The sequence below is a fragment of the Lissotriton vulgaris genome, chromosome 3_1 (genome assembly GCF_964263255.1).
Source record: "Lissotriton vulgaris chromosome 3_1, aLisVul1.2, whole genome shotgun sequence".
Taxonomy (NCBI): Eukaryota; Metazoa; Chordata; class Amphibia; order Caudata; family Salamandridae; genus Lissotriton; species Lissotriton vulgaris.
Genome location: NC_141689.1, coordinates 641,571,026 through 641,586,594, shown reverse-complemented (window position 1 = coordinate 641,586,594; position 15,569 = coordinate 641,571,026). Strand labels below are relative to the sequence as shown.

Sequence of the window (15,569 nt, the reverse complement as noted above, 5' to 3'; positions counted from 1 at the left end):
GGGCAAAAATGGTTCGGAAAGCAAATAGAATACAGTTTATGGAGCTGAGATTATTCCCATAGCACATTTCACAAAATAAAGTATTTCGGGCAGTAGAGATTATCAAAGCAGATAGGACAGGATGCCTCCTAAGGGGGGACTGAATAGTCTCAAAGCAAATGAGACAGGATGCAGTCTAATGGGTAAGAATAATTTTTAAATCAAATGATCCAGTATGCAGTCTATGTCCTCTGTAGCTGCTCCCGCAGTCAAAACCTTCTCAATGGCTGCCTTATGTCCGGGGCTGAAGGTCTCCTTTTTCCAAAAACGGATGCATAGGGTCTTCTTGCACTTGTACTTGTCTTGTCTTTCGGTATTTTGCAGCAGGCTGCGGACCCTGGAGGTCTAATACCTACTGTCCCAATTTCCTTGCGTTCAATGCAGTAACTAGTCCAACATTCTCTGCAACATATCTTCTTTTATGAGACAAAACCTATTTTATGTTATTTTCTGACTTTGACTGCTGTAACAAAAGGAGAAAACAAGAAGGACAAATGACTGTCTTAAAGGCACTCTCTTTGATAGTCAATAGTTCTGGGGCCATACTGGAAAACCCTTAAGGATAATGCAAATAAAATAAATATCTCACAATAAAGTTGGCTTCTCTGATCGAACTGGCTGAATCAAACACAGTTTTGTCTATTATGTTTTCCCTTAGTATTTTCTTGTTTTTTCTTTGTATTTCAGTATCTAAAACCAAAAATTAAAATTAATGAAAATACATATTGATTTAAGTATTAAAATCATCCAAATATGCACACACGTGAAATATGATACAGTGCATAATTCAGGGCTTCACTTCACTGCAGACACATAGGTCCCCATTCAGAGCTGAATTGAAAAGTGTAACTCCAAGGTGCGATAAAGTCCACACCCTTGAAATTTTCCCTAATTAAATTTAGGTAGATCAAATCTAACTTCATTTAACTGATTCAAAAGACCTGGTGAGCACCAAGATCTGTTGATTTTGGGGGTGGAAAGCCCCGTAATCTTCTTATCATTTCCCATTGTTAGGGAAAAGCTTGAAATAGGTGCTATTTATTGCAACCGATAAATTCAGATTACTGACTTTTTATATTCCTTCCAGATTTAACTCGGTGTGCGCAATGAGGTTGGCAGCATTTTAGAGGAGTAATTGTTGGAACTAAATAAAGAAATCATGGCAATGTTGGTCATTATGCAATTTACAGGACATGCTGTGCACTTCTATTTATTGTGTCTCAACACCTATGACGCTTGATCGATAAATAATTGCCATTAAAATGATGCCCGCATTGAAGCTCTAGGGGCTGTGTTCTTTAATATGCAGAACTCTACTTGAAGAGGAGCTGAGTGAGTCATGCCATCTGTGTGTTTTTTCACCCGCAGAAACAATTTGCATTAGTGATTTGTCATTGGACAGGGGTTTCCAATTGCATGGACATTTCCTTTACCGCACCGTAATTGCTAGCAGGGGCTCCCCCTTTGCTCAATAAAGGAAGAAGCAATTTATTTTCCTGCAATAATCTACATCTCTCTGTCCTGACACATGCAAGATCAATGCTTGATTTTTTTATTCTTTTTTTTTTTAGCAAGATACAAGGACGACACCAGCCCTGCCAAAACTGGACCTTCACGTCATTCCTGTGTGGAAGAAAGGAATTACTGGCAAAGGCGTGAGAATCACAGTGCTTGACGACGGCTTGGAGTGGAATCACACTGATATCTATGCTAATTATGTACGTTTTTGAGCTGCATTTCAAACACTGCATTCGCTCCACTGCATCTGTATATTACGCCGGCCCCCACGAGCACAAAACCTGCCCCAACCCCTCCCGCCTACCTGGGAAATGCCTGGTGCCTGCTACCGCCAGTCCAGCCCAGGGCCTGATCTGCCTGATTGGAGATGCCTCAGGGCCCGATTTAGATTCTGACGGATGGCCTGTTATTCTGCCAGGGGGATGGAGTACATTACTCCGTCCTCCTGATGGAGGGACTGCCTACCGAATTTAAAACTGCCAAGCTGGTGGTTATTTATAAAGTATTGGCAGGAAACGCCACCGCAGTGGTTTCTGCCATTACATTTCGCTGTTTGGTGCAGGTCTGCGTCAACTTGACACAGCCCTACACCAAACAGTTTTGTTTTTTTATTTTCAAAAAGAATATCCTAAAACAATATTTCCTTTCGGAAAAAAAATACCCCCCTCGATATGGATGTCATCTCTCATAGAGAGGGAGCATTATTTCTATTTTACTGTCCCTCACCACCAGGGTTTGCCTGGCAGAGACGCACAGTAAAACAGTGGCAATATGTCTCCCACCTGCATTGGGTGGGGGGGGGGCATATGGCCATTTCTCAGATTGCATTTTCTCTGTCTGGCCTTTGGAGAGGTTTGGATATGGGGCTGTCCTCCCGCATATAAATGGGGGGGGGGGGGGGCAGACTATTATGTTGGCGGTATGTGTACTCTATCACCGTAGCAATGGAGTATACATAACACCATCATATAAATATGGGCATAAGATTTTGTCTTCAACCAGTGTCAGCTAAAAGGGCCAGTAAACAGAACATACTGCAAATTTGGTGGCAGGTTGTTATATCTGCGAAAATGAAGTGGCCTCCCAAAAAAGAAGAACAAAGAATGACTCATTCACTAAAGCGAAATGTATTGCTCCATGCCATACTTTGTTTCTTAGAGAGATATGTTTGCGTAGCTTACAGAGATGCCTGATATGTGTGTGTGACTGTTTGTTTGAATTCTTCACATTTAAAAATGCGAGCCTAGTAGTAAATTTGATTTAAGACTGATTATGAGTGCAACAAGCTCAAAGGGGGCCCTTCTTCGCACTGACTATAACCACCAGAGCAGTACGTGTGTGCTCATTACCCTACAGACTAACATCAAATAAATCTGAGTCAATGAGAAAATCACTCTACTGCAAATCCTTTAATATGCTGCTTATGCTGAACCTACACCACAATATCTGAGGTGGGGGACAATAGAGGGTGAGTGGGCAGAGACAGGCGTTTTCACACTTTTTGTGTCTCAGGGAACTTTAGTTTTATGGATGGGGTCACAGAGGCTAATTTATTCAGTATACTTCAATCAATGGGGGTGGGGAGAAGGAAATTCTTGATCCATCCAGTTTCCTTTATCTCAATCTGTAAATCAGTGGGGGGGGGTGGATCACTTGTCCTGCCAACCTGGATTCCTCAGGTGTTCGGTACGTCCCTTGGTAAAAAACCCTCATGCACTCGAGATGGAGTCGAGAATAGCGGTATATCTTGATTCTCCGCTATAGTGTCAAGTGTCTGCATAATCAGAGGGTTGTTTTGTATGCAGCCTCCACCAGGAGGTAGTCATCCAAGGTTATGTGCAGTAGTGTCCAGTGATTAGTGGAGAGTGGTGAATTCTAAAATAACTCGGACAGCCAGAGATTGAATTTTAATATTCTGGATTCGAGTTAAAAAGGAGAAAATATTCTTGGTATGCGTTTCGAGAGTTACTAGGCTTCTCTACGCTACCTATTTTCATGATTAAAAGGTCGACATGTTTCAGCCCTTGTTTGTCAAAATGATCAATGGGCTTTCTTCAGGACCGGGGTGCAAAGGTGAGAAGGCAACGTATTATTCCCTTCTTTGTTGAAGTCAATTATGCCTATGAAAAAGAAAAAGTGTCACCTTGGGAGAAGGTTCTGGGACATATTTACATATTAAAACTACCAGCTTTGTGCTGGGGGTGAGTTAACTGCATAGCCATACAGTGCTTCCCCATTATTCTGTCTGGAGTAACCACATACCCAAACTCATTCCTTTCATTCTCTAGATATCAAAGATTCATTTACTAGTTTCTAGTATTTCAAATGCGAGATTTGTTTGAAACCATCAGCCCTCATTCATTTGGTGTGATTCCTCACGAATCACCACGATTTTAACGTTATATTTCAAAAGTAGAACATTTCTTATACCCATATTCGACATTATATTCTCAAAACCTTTGCGTATTTATTACTTAATGTGCTTTCATATATGTGCCCTCTGATAGCGACTTTTCATCCATATGCGCAGTGATGTATTGTGGGTATTACCCAAAGAAGCCTTCAATCAATTTAGTTTATGGTATTTGCCTAGGTGATATTTAAAAAGAATCAATTTTTTTGTCCCCAAACGTTTCTAACGCGCTTAACCTAGCATGCAGTTCACGTACCTCTGCACGTGTTATTACGTGCTTCCGCGGGTACCCAGGGAGTCTGTGGGGAGGTCTTTTCTAGAATTTAAAAGGGGAGGCAGGGGTTATAAAAATTCGAGAGAAATCAGTACTTATCTATTTAGTAGGAAGCGTTCCCCTCGTGCTACCTGTAGATCCTCCTATGGCGCCTTGTGCTGACTCTGCCGTCCTGGACCCGGTTGAGTTTCCAGGTTCCCGGATGGTCTTTATATTTTCCTATTCTCCCGAGTAAACAGGGAAGAAAGACTGTTGTGGGTGTTTACTCTTTCACAAAGGTGTCTTTATAAAATAAATTTTATTTAGTCTCTGAAAAATATTTGTTTCTATTTCTATATATTAAGAAATTTGCGGGTATTTTGTATTTTTTATGTTATTATTTGACAAAATTGGGCGCAATATGTTTCTCTTGACTACGTGGGTGTTTTTTATACTTTTAAGTTAAATATATCGTTTCACGATATGTTTGTTGTTTTTCGTACATTAAGAAGCTAGTTTAGTGATTCAGAGGGAATAGCGTGTTTTTCTTCTACGCGTTTTCTATGTTTTTATTCTGATCTTGATCAATGTCGGGCACAATAGGCTACCCTTGACTCTGTGGGTATATTTTTTGTACCTTTCAGTTAAACATATGGTTTTACGATATGTTTGTTGTTTTTTGTACATTTAGAAGCTAGTTAGAGATTCAGGGGGAGTAGCGTGTTTTCATCTACGCTTTTTTTAATGTTTTTATTCTGATCTTGATCAATGTTGCCAGTTTGTTTATATGGGAGAAATGTTCATGGTCTACTCATACTTGCCCATGGAACACTGTCATTCAAGCCTCGTACATCCGTGCCCAGTCGATGTACCCATCTCTGTTCTTTTTCGAACAGGATGCGTTCTGCATTGTGGTCCTTGATCTGTAGTGTCTCCAGGATCACCCACTTTAAATCGTCTACTGTGTGGCCTTTTTCCAAGTAATGTGTTTCCATTTTCGTTGTCACCTTCCTACATTTACAGTAGCAAACCAAGTAAAAAAGATCATAAATAAACACTGGCAAATTCTTACGTCTGCAAACATATCATGGCCAAAACCACGCTTCACCAACAAGCGAACAGGGAATTTGAAAGATCAATTGGTTCACACGAGACCGAGAACCATTGCCCCACCAAGAGATACTACTTTGTGGAACCTACCACCGATTGTGGGACATTACCCCTGTGGCTCCAGTTCGGTTTGTCCATTGACGAGACCAACGAAAGAACTACAACTTTTACCAAATTTGAAATGGACTATGCGGAGCCATATGAACTGCAACACGAGTCATATAATTTATATGATCACATGCCCCTGCAGTATGATTTACATCGGGATGACGTGCCGGAGGGCAAAAATAAGAATCAGCGAACACCGCAGCAACGTCAAATGTAGGAAGGTGACAACGAAAATGGCAACACATTACTTGGAAAAAGGCCACACAGTAGACGATTTAAAGTGGGTGATCCTGGAGACACTACAGATCAAGGACCACAACGCAGAACGCATCCTGTTCGAAAAAGAACAGAGATGGGTACACCGACTGGGCACAGATGTACGAGGCTTGAATGACAGTGTTCCATGGGCAAGTATGAGTAGACCATGAACATTTCTCCCATATAAACAAACTGGCAACATTGATCAAGATCAGAATAAAAACATAAAAAAAGCGTAGATGAAAACACGCTACTCCCCCTGAATCACTAACTAGCTTCTAAATGTACAAAAAACAACAAACATATCGTAAAACCATATGTTTAACTGAAAGGTACAAAAAAGATACCCACAGAGTCAAGAGAAGCCTATTGTGCCCGACATTGATCAAGATCAGAAAAAAAACATGGAAAACGCGTAGAAGAAAAACACGCTTTTCCCTCTGAATCACTAAACTAGCTTCTTAATGTACGAAAAACAACATACATATCATGAAACAATATATTTAACTTAAAAGTATAAAAAACACCCACGTAGTCAAGAGAAACATATTGCGCCCGATTTTGTCAAATAATAACATAAAAAATACAAAATACCCGCAAATTTCTTAATATATAGAAATAGAAACAAATATTTTTCAGAGACTAAATAAAATTTATTTTATAAAGACACCTTTGTGAAAGAGTAAACACCCACAACAGTCTTTCTTCCCTGTTTACTCGGGAGAATAGGAAAATATAAAGACCATCAGGGAACCTGGAAACTCAACCGGGTGCAGGACGGCAGAGTCAGCACAAGGCGCCATAGGAGGATCTACAGGTAGCACGAGGGAAACGCTTCCTACTAAATAGATAAGTACTGATTTCTCTCGAATTTTTACCAACCCCTGCCTCCCCTTTTAAATTCTAGAAAAGACCTCCCCACAGACTCCCTGGGTACCCGCGGAAGCACGTAATAACACGTGCAGAGGTACGTGAACTGCATGCTAGGTTAAGCGTGTTAGAAACGTTTGGGGACAAAAAAAATGGATTCTTTTTAAATATCACCTAGGCAAATACCATAAACTAAATTGATTGAAAGCTTCTTTGGGTAATACCCACAATACATCACTGCGCATATGGATGAAAAGTCGCTATCAGAGGGCACATATATGAAAGCACATTAAGTAATAAATACGCAAAGGTTTTGAGAATATAATGTCGAATATGGGTATAAGAAATGTTCCACTTTTGAAATATAACGTTAAAATCGTGGTGATTCATGAGGAATCACACCAAATGAATGAGGGCTGATGGTTTCAAACAAATCTCGCATTTGAAATACTAGAAACAAGTAAATGAATCTTTGATATCTAGAGAATGAAAGGAATGAGTTTGGGTATGTGGTTACTCCAGACAGGATAATGGCGAAGCACTGTATGGCTATGCAGTTAACTCACCCCCAGCACAAAGCTGGTAGTTTTAATATGTAAATATGGCCCAGAACCTTCTCCCAAGGTGACACTTTTTCTTTATCGTAGGCATAATTGACTTCAACAAAGAAGGGAATAATACGTCGCCTTCTCACCTTTGCACCCCGGTCCTGAAGAAAGCCCATTGATCATTTTGACAAACAAGGGCGGAAACATGTCGACCTTTTAATCACGAAAATAGGTAGCGTAGAGAACCCTAGTAACTCTCGAAACGCATACCAAGAATATTTTCTCCTTTTTAACTCGAATCCAGAATATTAAAATTCATCCTCTGGCTGTCCGAGTTATTTTAGAATTCACCACTCTCCACTAATCACTGGACACTACTGCACATAACCTTGGATGACTACCTCCTGGTGGAGGCTGCATACAAAACAACCCTGTGATTATGCAGACACTTGAGCACTATAGCGGAGAATCAAGATATACCGCTATTCTCGACTCCATCTCGAGTGCATGAGGGTTTTTTACCAAGGGACGTACCGAACACCTGAGGAATCCAGGTTGGCAGGACAAGTGATCCACCCCCCCACTGATTTACAGATGAATTTATTCAGTAGTAAAGATTGTGCAAGTACAGATTTTATGCTTGCGCGATTCCAGGGGGATTTTCCTTATTTGTCTGTGGGTGTGAACCCATGAAAATGAGGTGTCACATTTGCACCATAACCTGCACCATGTTATAGCTCAGCAGAGAATAAGCCATCAATGGCCCTATTACAGATGGGTTGCACTTTTCCTATTTGCACCATGGCGCACCTTAAAGCAGGTGCCTCCGGTGCAAGCAGGGAAAGTGTGTCCGATTAGGAAGAAAGCACTGCCCTCAGGGCAGCCGCGGACTTGCAGTGAAACACATTCAGGAGAAATACATAGCAGCAGTTTAAAAGCGGCTCTGTGTTTCTCTGTGCAGGCAATCCCCACCTGTAATTTCAAAAGGAATTTGCGCAGTCGCGGCTGCTGCCTAGAAGCAGCAGTTAGGCAAAGAGGCGCTGGGATTGTGTAAAACAACAAATCACTTACCCCTCTGCCAGCCGGGGAGGTCTGCCGCCGTCTCTACTGTGTCCCGTCCACTTCCTGGCTTCTTGTGAAGAAGCAGGAAGTACCAGGGCTACCATGCTCACCGCAGCCAACTACAACGTTGCAACGCAGCGTTGTGATTGGTCTGAGTGCAGTGACACAGCCCTCAACCAGGGGCTAGAGGGGTGGGCATGTTCTCCATACTTGGCTGGAATGCAACCTGCATGGAGAGCAGGGACGTGTGCATGACTGCTTTGGGCAGCACAAGAAGGCCTTACCTAACAGTCATTGGGCAAAGGAGTGCTCTACAAGTCCTCCCCTGCTTTGCCGCCCCGCCCCCTCATGCACACTGCCACAGCAGGAGGACAAAATAACATTATAATAACAATACATTATTATCATTTTATTGTTTCCTTTCTTTTGTTGCTTCCTAGCAGTGGGACGATGCTCCTCCGCCTTAGCAGAGAATGGATTAGCGATCCCCTTCTGGTGGGGGAAGTGAGTGACTGCAGCCACCTGCACATGAGATGTCTGTGGGGGTCCATGAGACCCCTTTGATCGATTGAGAGGGCTGCCCTAAGAGTGTGCTCTCTCAGTGCACCACCTAAGGGCATGTTTGCCTCTATGCCCATGTTGGTAATATGGCACAGGAGCAGAAACAACGTGATTCCCTCATTTTCATGGGGTCACACCATCATGTAAATGAGGAAACACCCCCCTCAAGAGAGTGCTAGTGCTACATGTGTGCCAGCGCTATGAAGGGGCCACATAAACATCTGTGGCTCCCTTCTGTAATACCAAAGTGACTAGGGGGTACACAAAGAGGATGCAAACAAACATTGTTCCTCAAGGGTACTTCCGTAATACAGCCTCAGGAGGCTCACTGATTGTGCTCCATATATGAGGAGGCGCACAGCCTCCATCACAGGCTTGAATTCACTGGAGACAGCACATTTTCTACAAATTACTGTCCCTATCTGCGTCAGGAACTCCCACTTGAGGGTAAGTAGCACACAATCAGTGCACCACTTTTTCTATATTTTCTTTCACATCAATTCATTGCAAAGCAGGATAGTTTAATATAAGAACACGTGTTTAATTCAACATACAAAATTCCCAAGTTCAGACTTCAAGCAATATTTTATTTGCAGTCTTCTTCGACTTTTAGAACACTGAGAGACAGGTTGGGTTGAGGTAAGGGTGTGCAGGGTTTGCGTAAATGTTTTAAATAGTCAAAACATTTCACTTTGGGATTATATTTGAAAGGAGATTAAAACATTTGACTTTCAGGCATTAACAGGTATATGTTAAATAATGCAGAATATCTTTTATGTAGGATCCAGATAGCAGCTATGACTTCAATGATAATGATCATGATCCATTTCCCAGATATGACGCTACGAATGAGAACAAGTGAGTTTCTATTCATAATATTGATCAAGTTTTGATTGTTAACTCATGTAACATGCTATGTCTAAGTTGTATTTCACTGGTGCCTTACCATGTTCTACAAACCTGACTTTGCATGACATAGTTGAAAGGTGCCTTAAAGTGCTGATGTGTAATTTGTTGCAGCTGTTCAATGCTTGTTTTTAGCATTATCATCATAATTATCTCATCCATACTGCCTCTTAGTATGACTCTATGGTGGCATAAGTATGTGTCAATTAATACAACATAGTGAAATGTATTTTCACAGATGGTTGTTTGGATGGTGACTGATATATTAACGTGCTGCATTGAAGGGTCTGGATGGAGATAATAGCTATCATTCTTACTGATTTGTATCTGCCCAAATTATAGTTTCTATCATTGGATTTGTAGCATCTAATGTGTGGTGCTTGGTCATTGTCCTTCGGGCTGACTGTGAATCTAGTTGGATCAGGCTAAGAATGGCCCAGCGCAGAACAATTCCATGTGTACACTATAATGTGAAATGTTCTTGCTGAGACTCTTCCCTACAGATTCCAGAAATAGATCACCAACATGTGATCTACATTTAGTGGCCTTAAATGGACCCTAACAGTCCTGGTAGGGTTCAAGGTAGAATTTATATTTTGAGATTTAGAGGTAAAAAGTTACATTCCTGTTATCCAATTATTTCTCAATGTAGTTGTCAGGCCATAACATTTGTACACTTATATGTACAGAATCAGTGATTTAACACGTTTTTAAAAATCATTTACTTTTACAAAGAGTTCCATTTATTTGGGGGTCACCAGACACTCATAACAGCTTGGGGAGAGGAGTTGGCCTAATGGCTAGGGCGGTCGACCTCAAATCTGGGGAACTGGGTTCGAGTCTCAGCAACGACGCTGAACATCCTGTGATTCTGGGCAAATCACTTAATCTCCCTGTGCCTAACAAAAACATTATTGTGTCCTCATGTAATGCAACAGGTGCTATGTAAAGCGCTCTGATACCCGATACCTTCGGGTCAAGTTCCGCTATATAAAACTGCGTAAAATAAAAATATAAAATAAAAACATATAGTTCTTTACCAACATACCATCTTGCTCATAAACTCAAGGTCTTTCCCAGACCCTGGTTACTAAGGGCCTGATTTAGATCTTGGCAGAGGAGAATACTCGATCAAGCACATGACGGATATCCCGTCCTCCGTATCACGATCCAATTATATCTTATGGAGATCGTAATACGGCAGATAGATATCCATCACATTTGTAATACATAATTCTATCAGCCAAGATATAAATATGGCCCTAAATCATTTTACATTGACTTTCATAAAACATATAATTCACCATTAATGTAACTAGTGTTCAAATTAAAGTATGTATTATATCATAAAACTAATTTATCACCAACTCCTTAGCAGAAAGCAGACCACATTTTCCTTTGATCACCTCCATCAGTGTGCCTACTTTTAAGTCCTGTGTTCTTTCCACAACCTCCTCTCAAATTCATTCAAATCTACAACTAGGAGAATAGCCTGAAAAAAATGCCCTAAGTGCCATGATTTTTTGCAGTGCAAGGTGTTATTTGTGATACTGCTTTGGGACACTAGCACTAATACAATATTTCTTCACACAGAGGATGCTAATTTAATTGAACATTAGGGAGTACCTAAACAAATGAGAGCTCTGTACCTTCTATGGCTCTTCTCTACCATTATGCCACAACATGTGACAATTAATGTTTCTAAAAGCTCCCCTAACCAGTCACATAGGCGTGGCATTCAAGGTACCAAGGAATCGCAACACTATGCTATGTTATTGTCATTTATGTAGTGCCAAATCACCAATGGTCTCTAAGCGCTTGTGAGAAATGTAAAACCCTACCAGAGCTACACGGCCCAAAACTCGGTTAATCTAAGTGAGGCTTAACCAAAAGCCTGAATAAACAAAAGAGTCTTTAGTTTCCTCCTGATGGGGAGAAGGGAAACTTCCCTACGCAAGCTTGCTGGTAGCTTGTTCCAAAGCTGAGGTATCATCACGTAAAAATCTCGACGCCCCCAAGGTGGCTTTATCAATCCAAGGGCAGGCCAACAGACTTGCCTCAGATGAACGGAGGCATCACCCTGGCACATAACTCTTCAGCCGTTACTTAATGTAGTCAGGTGCCGTTCTGTGCAGGGCTTTATGTACAATACACAGACCCTTGAACCTAGCCCTCGGCTTCACTGGAAGCCAGTGCAGTTGTTGCAGCAGTGGTGTAACATGTGCTCTCCTAGGTAGTTTGAAGATTAATCTCTCCGCATCGTTCATAACCACCTAGAGCTTTCCTGATAGTTTATCAGATCCAATATAAAGCACATTACTGTAGTCCAGTCGTGACACAATTAGTGCTGACACTACGGTACGCATAGTGGAAAAGGACAGGAGGGGTACAAGTTTCCGGAGTTGCCTCATAAGGCCCACACAATTCCCAACCACAGCGGTCACCTGATTGTTCAGTGTTAGCTTGTCATCCAACCTGAAGCCCAAGCTCTTCACAACTGGCATTGGTATCGGAGTAGTACCTAGCTCTTGTGGCCAGAAGGAGTTAGACCAGGGTTTTCCCCCTGTGGTAATAGCTAATACCACTATCATATCCAGATTTACCTTCAGTGAATTGGTGGTCATCCAGTCCATAGTGAACTGGAGGATATTCTGTACATTCGACTGTGCCTGTGTAGAGCTGTCGATACATAAGATTTGGAGCTGATCCTCTCCCTGACCAACGACCCCGCCGCCGCCAGAGCCAACCTGCACGAAGGGATGAAAGAGGTAGCCGAGTGGATGACGACCAGCCGCCTGAAACTGGACTCGGACAAGACGGAGGTCCTCATCCTGGGCTCCTCACCCTCCGCCTGGGACGACTCCTGGTGGCCTCCCGCCCTGGGCACCGCACCCAAACCGACAGACCATGCACGAAACCTGGGCGTCATCCTGGACTCCTCCCTCTCCATGACCAGGCAGGTCAACAACGTCTCCTCGGCGTGCTTCAACATCCTACGCATGCTAAGGAAGATCTTCCGGTGGATCCCCACCGAGACCAGGAAGACCGTCACCCAGGCCCTCGTCACCAGCCGACTGGACTACGGCAACGCACTCTATGCCGGTACCACCGCCAAGCTCCAGAAGAGACTCCAGCGGATCCAGAACGCCTCAGCCAGACTCATCCTCGACATCCCACGAACCAGCCACATCTCCGAACATCTGAGAGACCTTCACTGGCTCCCCGTCAACAAAAGAATCACCTTCCGCCTCCTCACCCACGCACACAAAGCCCTACACGACCAAGGCCCGAGCTACCTCAACAGCCGAGTCAACTTCTACGCTCCCAAACGCCACCTCCGATCAGCCAACCACGCCCTCGCCGCCGTCCCCCGCATCCGAAGAGCGACTACAGGAGGAAGGTCCTTCTCCTACCTGGCCGCCAAGACCTGGAACTCCCTCCCTCCCGACCTGCGCCTGACCCAAGACCACCTCTCCTTCAGGAAGAAGCTGAAGACCTGGCTGTTCGAGCAGTAGCGGCACCCCCCCCCCCCCCCCCCCAGCGCCTTGAGACCCTACGGGTATGTAGCGCGCTTTACAAGTGTCAATGATTGATTGATTGATTGCGTATCGTCATTGTAGTAGAACACCAGGCATTCTAATTTTGCCAGCACTTCCACGAGTGGCTGCAAATAGATGTTGAAAAGCTGGGCGGACAACGCTGAGCCCTGCGGGACCCTACACGGCAAAGCGCCTTTCCTGGACACACAATCCCCTAATTGGACAGTTTGCGACCGATCCTTTAGAAAGGAGTCAATCCACTGGTATACGACACCAGTAATTTCCAGCACCCGAACACGGGCCAGCAACTGAGCATGGTTCACCGTGTCGAACGCAGCTGAAAGATCCAAAAGGATCAATGCCAACAGCTTATCCAGCACTGAGAGCATCACCAGCTCTGTACTGCTGTCGGCCCTGAAGCCCGCTTGCTGCACATGGAGCAGCTGATGTTCCTCCAGAAAGGAGGAGAGTGTTCTAAGTACATGTTGCTCCACTACCTTAGCCAGAAAGGGAAGTCTGAATATGAGGCTGTAGTTCTTCAAGGTATTAACATCTGCCCTCAGTAGCAGAGTCACCATGGCTTCCTTAAAATTGAGAGGAACCTTCCCCGTTACCAGGGACAGATTTAGTAAGGACAATATCTCTGGCCCCATCACAGGGAAGATCCTTTTTAAATACCCTGGGAGGGCAGGGGTCCTCTGGAGAGCCTTATTTCACTTCGGCCATAATGTGCACTAGGCAGTCTAGGTCTAATATTGGAAAGAAAGAGGTAACCTCCCAGGAAATCTGGTGGATCCACCACTGAAAAAGGGCACAAGCTTTTGCAAGTGTTACCTATTTCTATAAGGATATCCTTGACTTTTGCCAGGTAAAAGTCCTGTATCTTATTGCAATCAACTAGATTGACAACAGCCCTCTGTTCTTTCTTTTGACTCAATTCCCTCAGCACCTTATATGTCTCTTTCTGAGTGTCCTTGGCCTCCTTGATCTGCCGCTCATTGTACTAAGATTTCTTTGCGATAATTGAGATTTTGTAGAGGGCTAGCTTTGCTTCATATTTCTCCCGAGCCATCAGGTAGTATGATTTCCGCCAGAGCCTTTCACACTGACGTAGGGCCTGTTTTGTCCCTCTTAGTTCCTCTGTATACCAAGGGGCGCCCTTCACTCTATCCCTTACCCTTTCCCTCCGTGCAGGGGCCACTTTATCAATAGCATTCCTCAAACTGCCTGCAAGCTTATCGTACTCCAGATCCGGGTCCCCCAACAGTCTCTCTGGGTGCGTTCTCTCCCCCAGTGCCTCCCTCAAATCAGCTTCCTCTATTTTGTGCCAACTCCCTACCGTCCTCCACCCTGGGAGTGCATATTTCGGTGGACTTGGCACAGGAATACCAAAGCTCAGAAGGTGATCTGACCAGCTGCACTGTATGTGCTTGGATACTTGAACATTGGACACTGAAGTCCAGATAAGGTCTAGAGTATGGCCCTTCTCATGGTTGGGGATCTCCACAATTTGTTTCAGCCCTAGCTTGCTCATTGCCACTTCTAACCTACTGGTCACTGGCTCTCTAGGAGACTTTTCCCACTACAGAATGGTCACAAGGGACAGTTGTCAACTATCCTGAATTTACTATGTTTGTCTTCCAATCTGTGATTTAACATTTAAATAAAAAAGCAAATTGCTACTTGAATTCAGCCTGACATGACACCCTTCTTGTATGATTACATGTTCTTGAATATGTAAATACAGCAGAAAAAATCATTAAATATAGCAAGGTGAGAGGTTTATTGGATCATTCCAAGAATGAGACCTCTTTCAACAGTAGGATTGTCCACTACACGTTCACAATACCATGGTGTTACTCCCACCTACTGGCTTTCCTTGTCATTAGCATTGACACAACTGTGTTGTGCATTATATAGGTGTCTTTCATAGATTTTCAGATACATTTGAGGAAGTATATTAACAGTCATGGTCCACTTCATACGACAAATCAAAAAGGCACTTGCTAAAACATTTCCAGGTTGACTGATAAGGACTAGTAGATTGTATTTACCAGGTTAATTTTAGGACTATTTCCACATATGGTAATTAAGACCTATTCACCCATATTTAACCCCAAAACAACATGTATGGGTAAGGCTTTCAAACAATTACAGCTACACATCATGTCCGGTAAATATTCTGAGCCATTAAGACATGAGGTAGCAGTGCTTAATTTGAGCCAATGGTGTCTGCTGCTCGGCACTTAGTTGTCAACGCTGTCGCTTGTGACTGTTTGCCACAAGGTGGTTCTGCCTGGCTAATTTAGAGATAAAAACAACAACAGTTTGTTATTAATTTAATATACATTCAAAATTACTATTACCCCCGCGCCCAAGCCATT

The 15,569-nt window shown here is 43.2% G+C and overlaps 1 protein-coding gene across 2 annotated transcripts in view; it reads left to right on the top strand.

Moving 5' to 3' along the window:
- The window catches only part of PCSK1 (proprotein convertase subtilisin/kexin type 1), a 245,307-nt gene that overhangs the window by 122,070 nt on the left and 107,668 nt on the right, over positions 1-15,569 (top strand). For both annotated transcript variants that reach the window (XM_086960929.1, XM_086960930.1), the window contains exons 4-5: positions 1,611-1,757; positions 9,522-9,598. In XM_086960929.1, the coding sequence (XP_086817055.1) occupies positions 1,611-1,757; positions 9,522-9,598 (224 nt within the window). The remainder of the gene's footprint in view (positions 1-1,610; positions 1,758-9,521; positions 9,599-15,569) is intronic.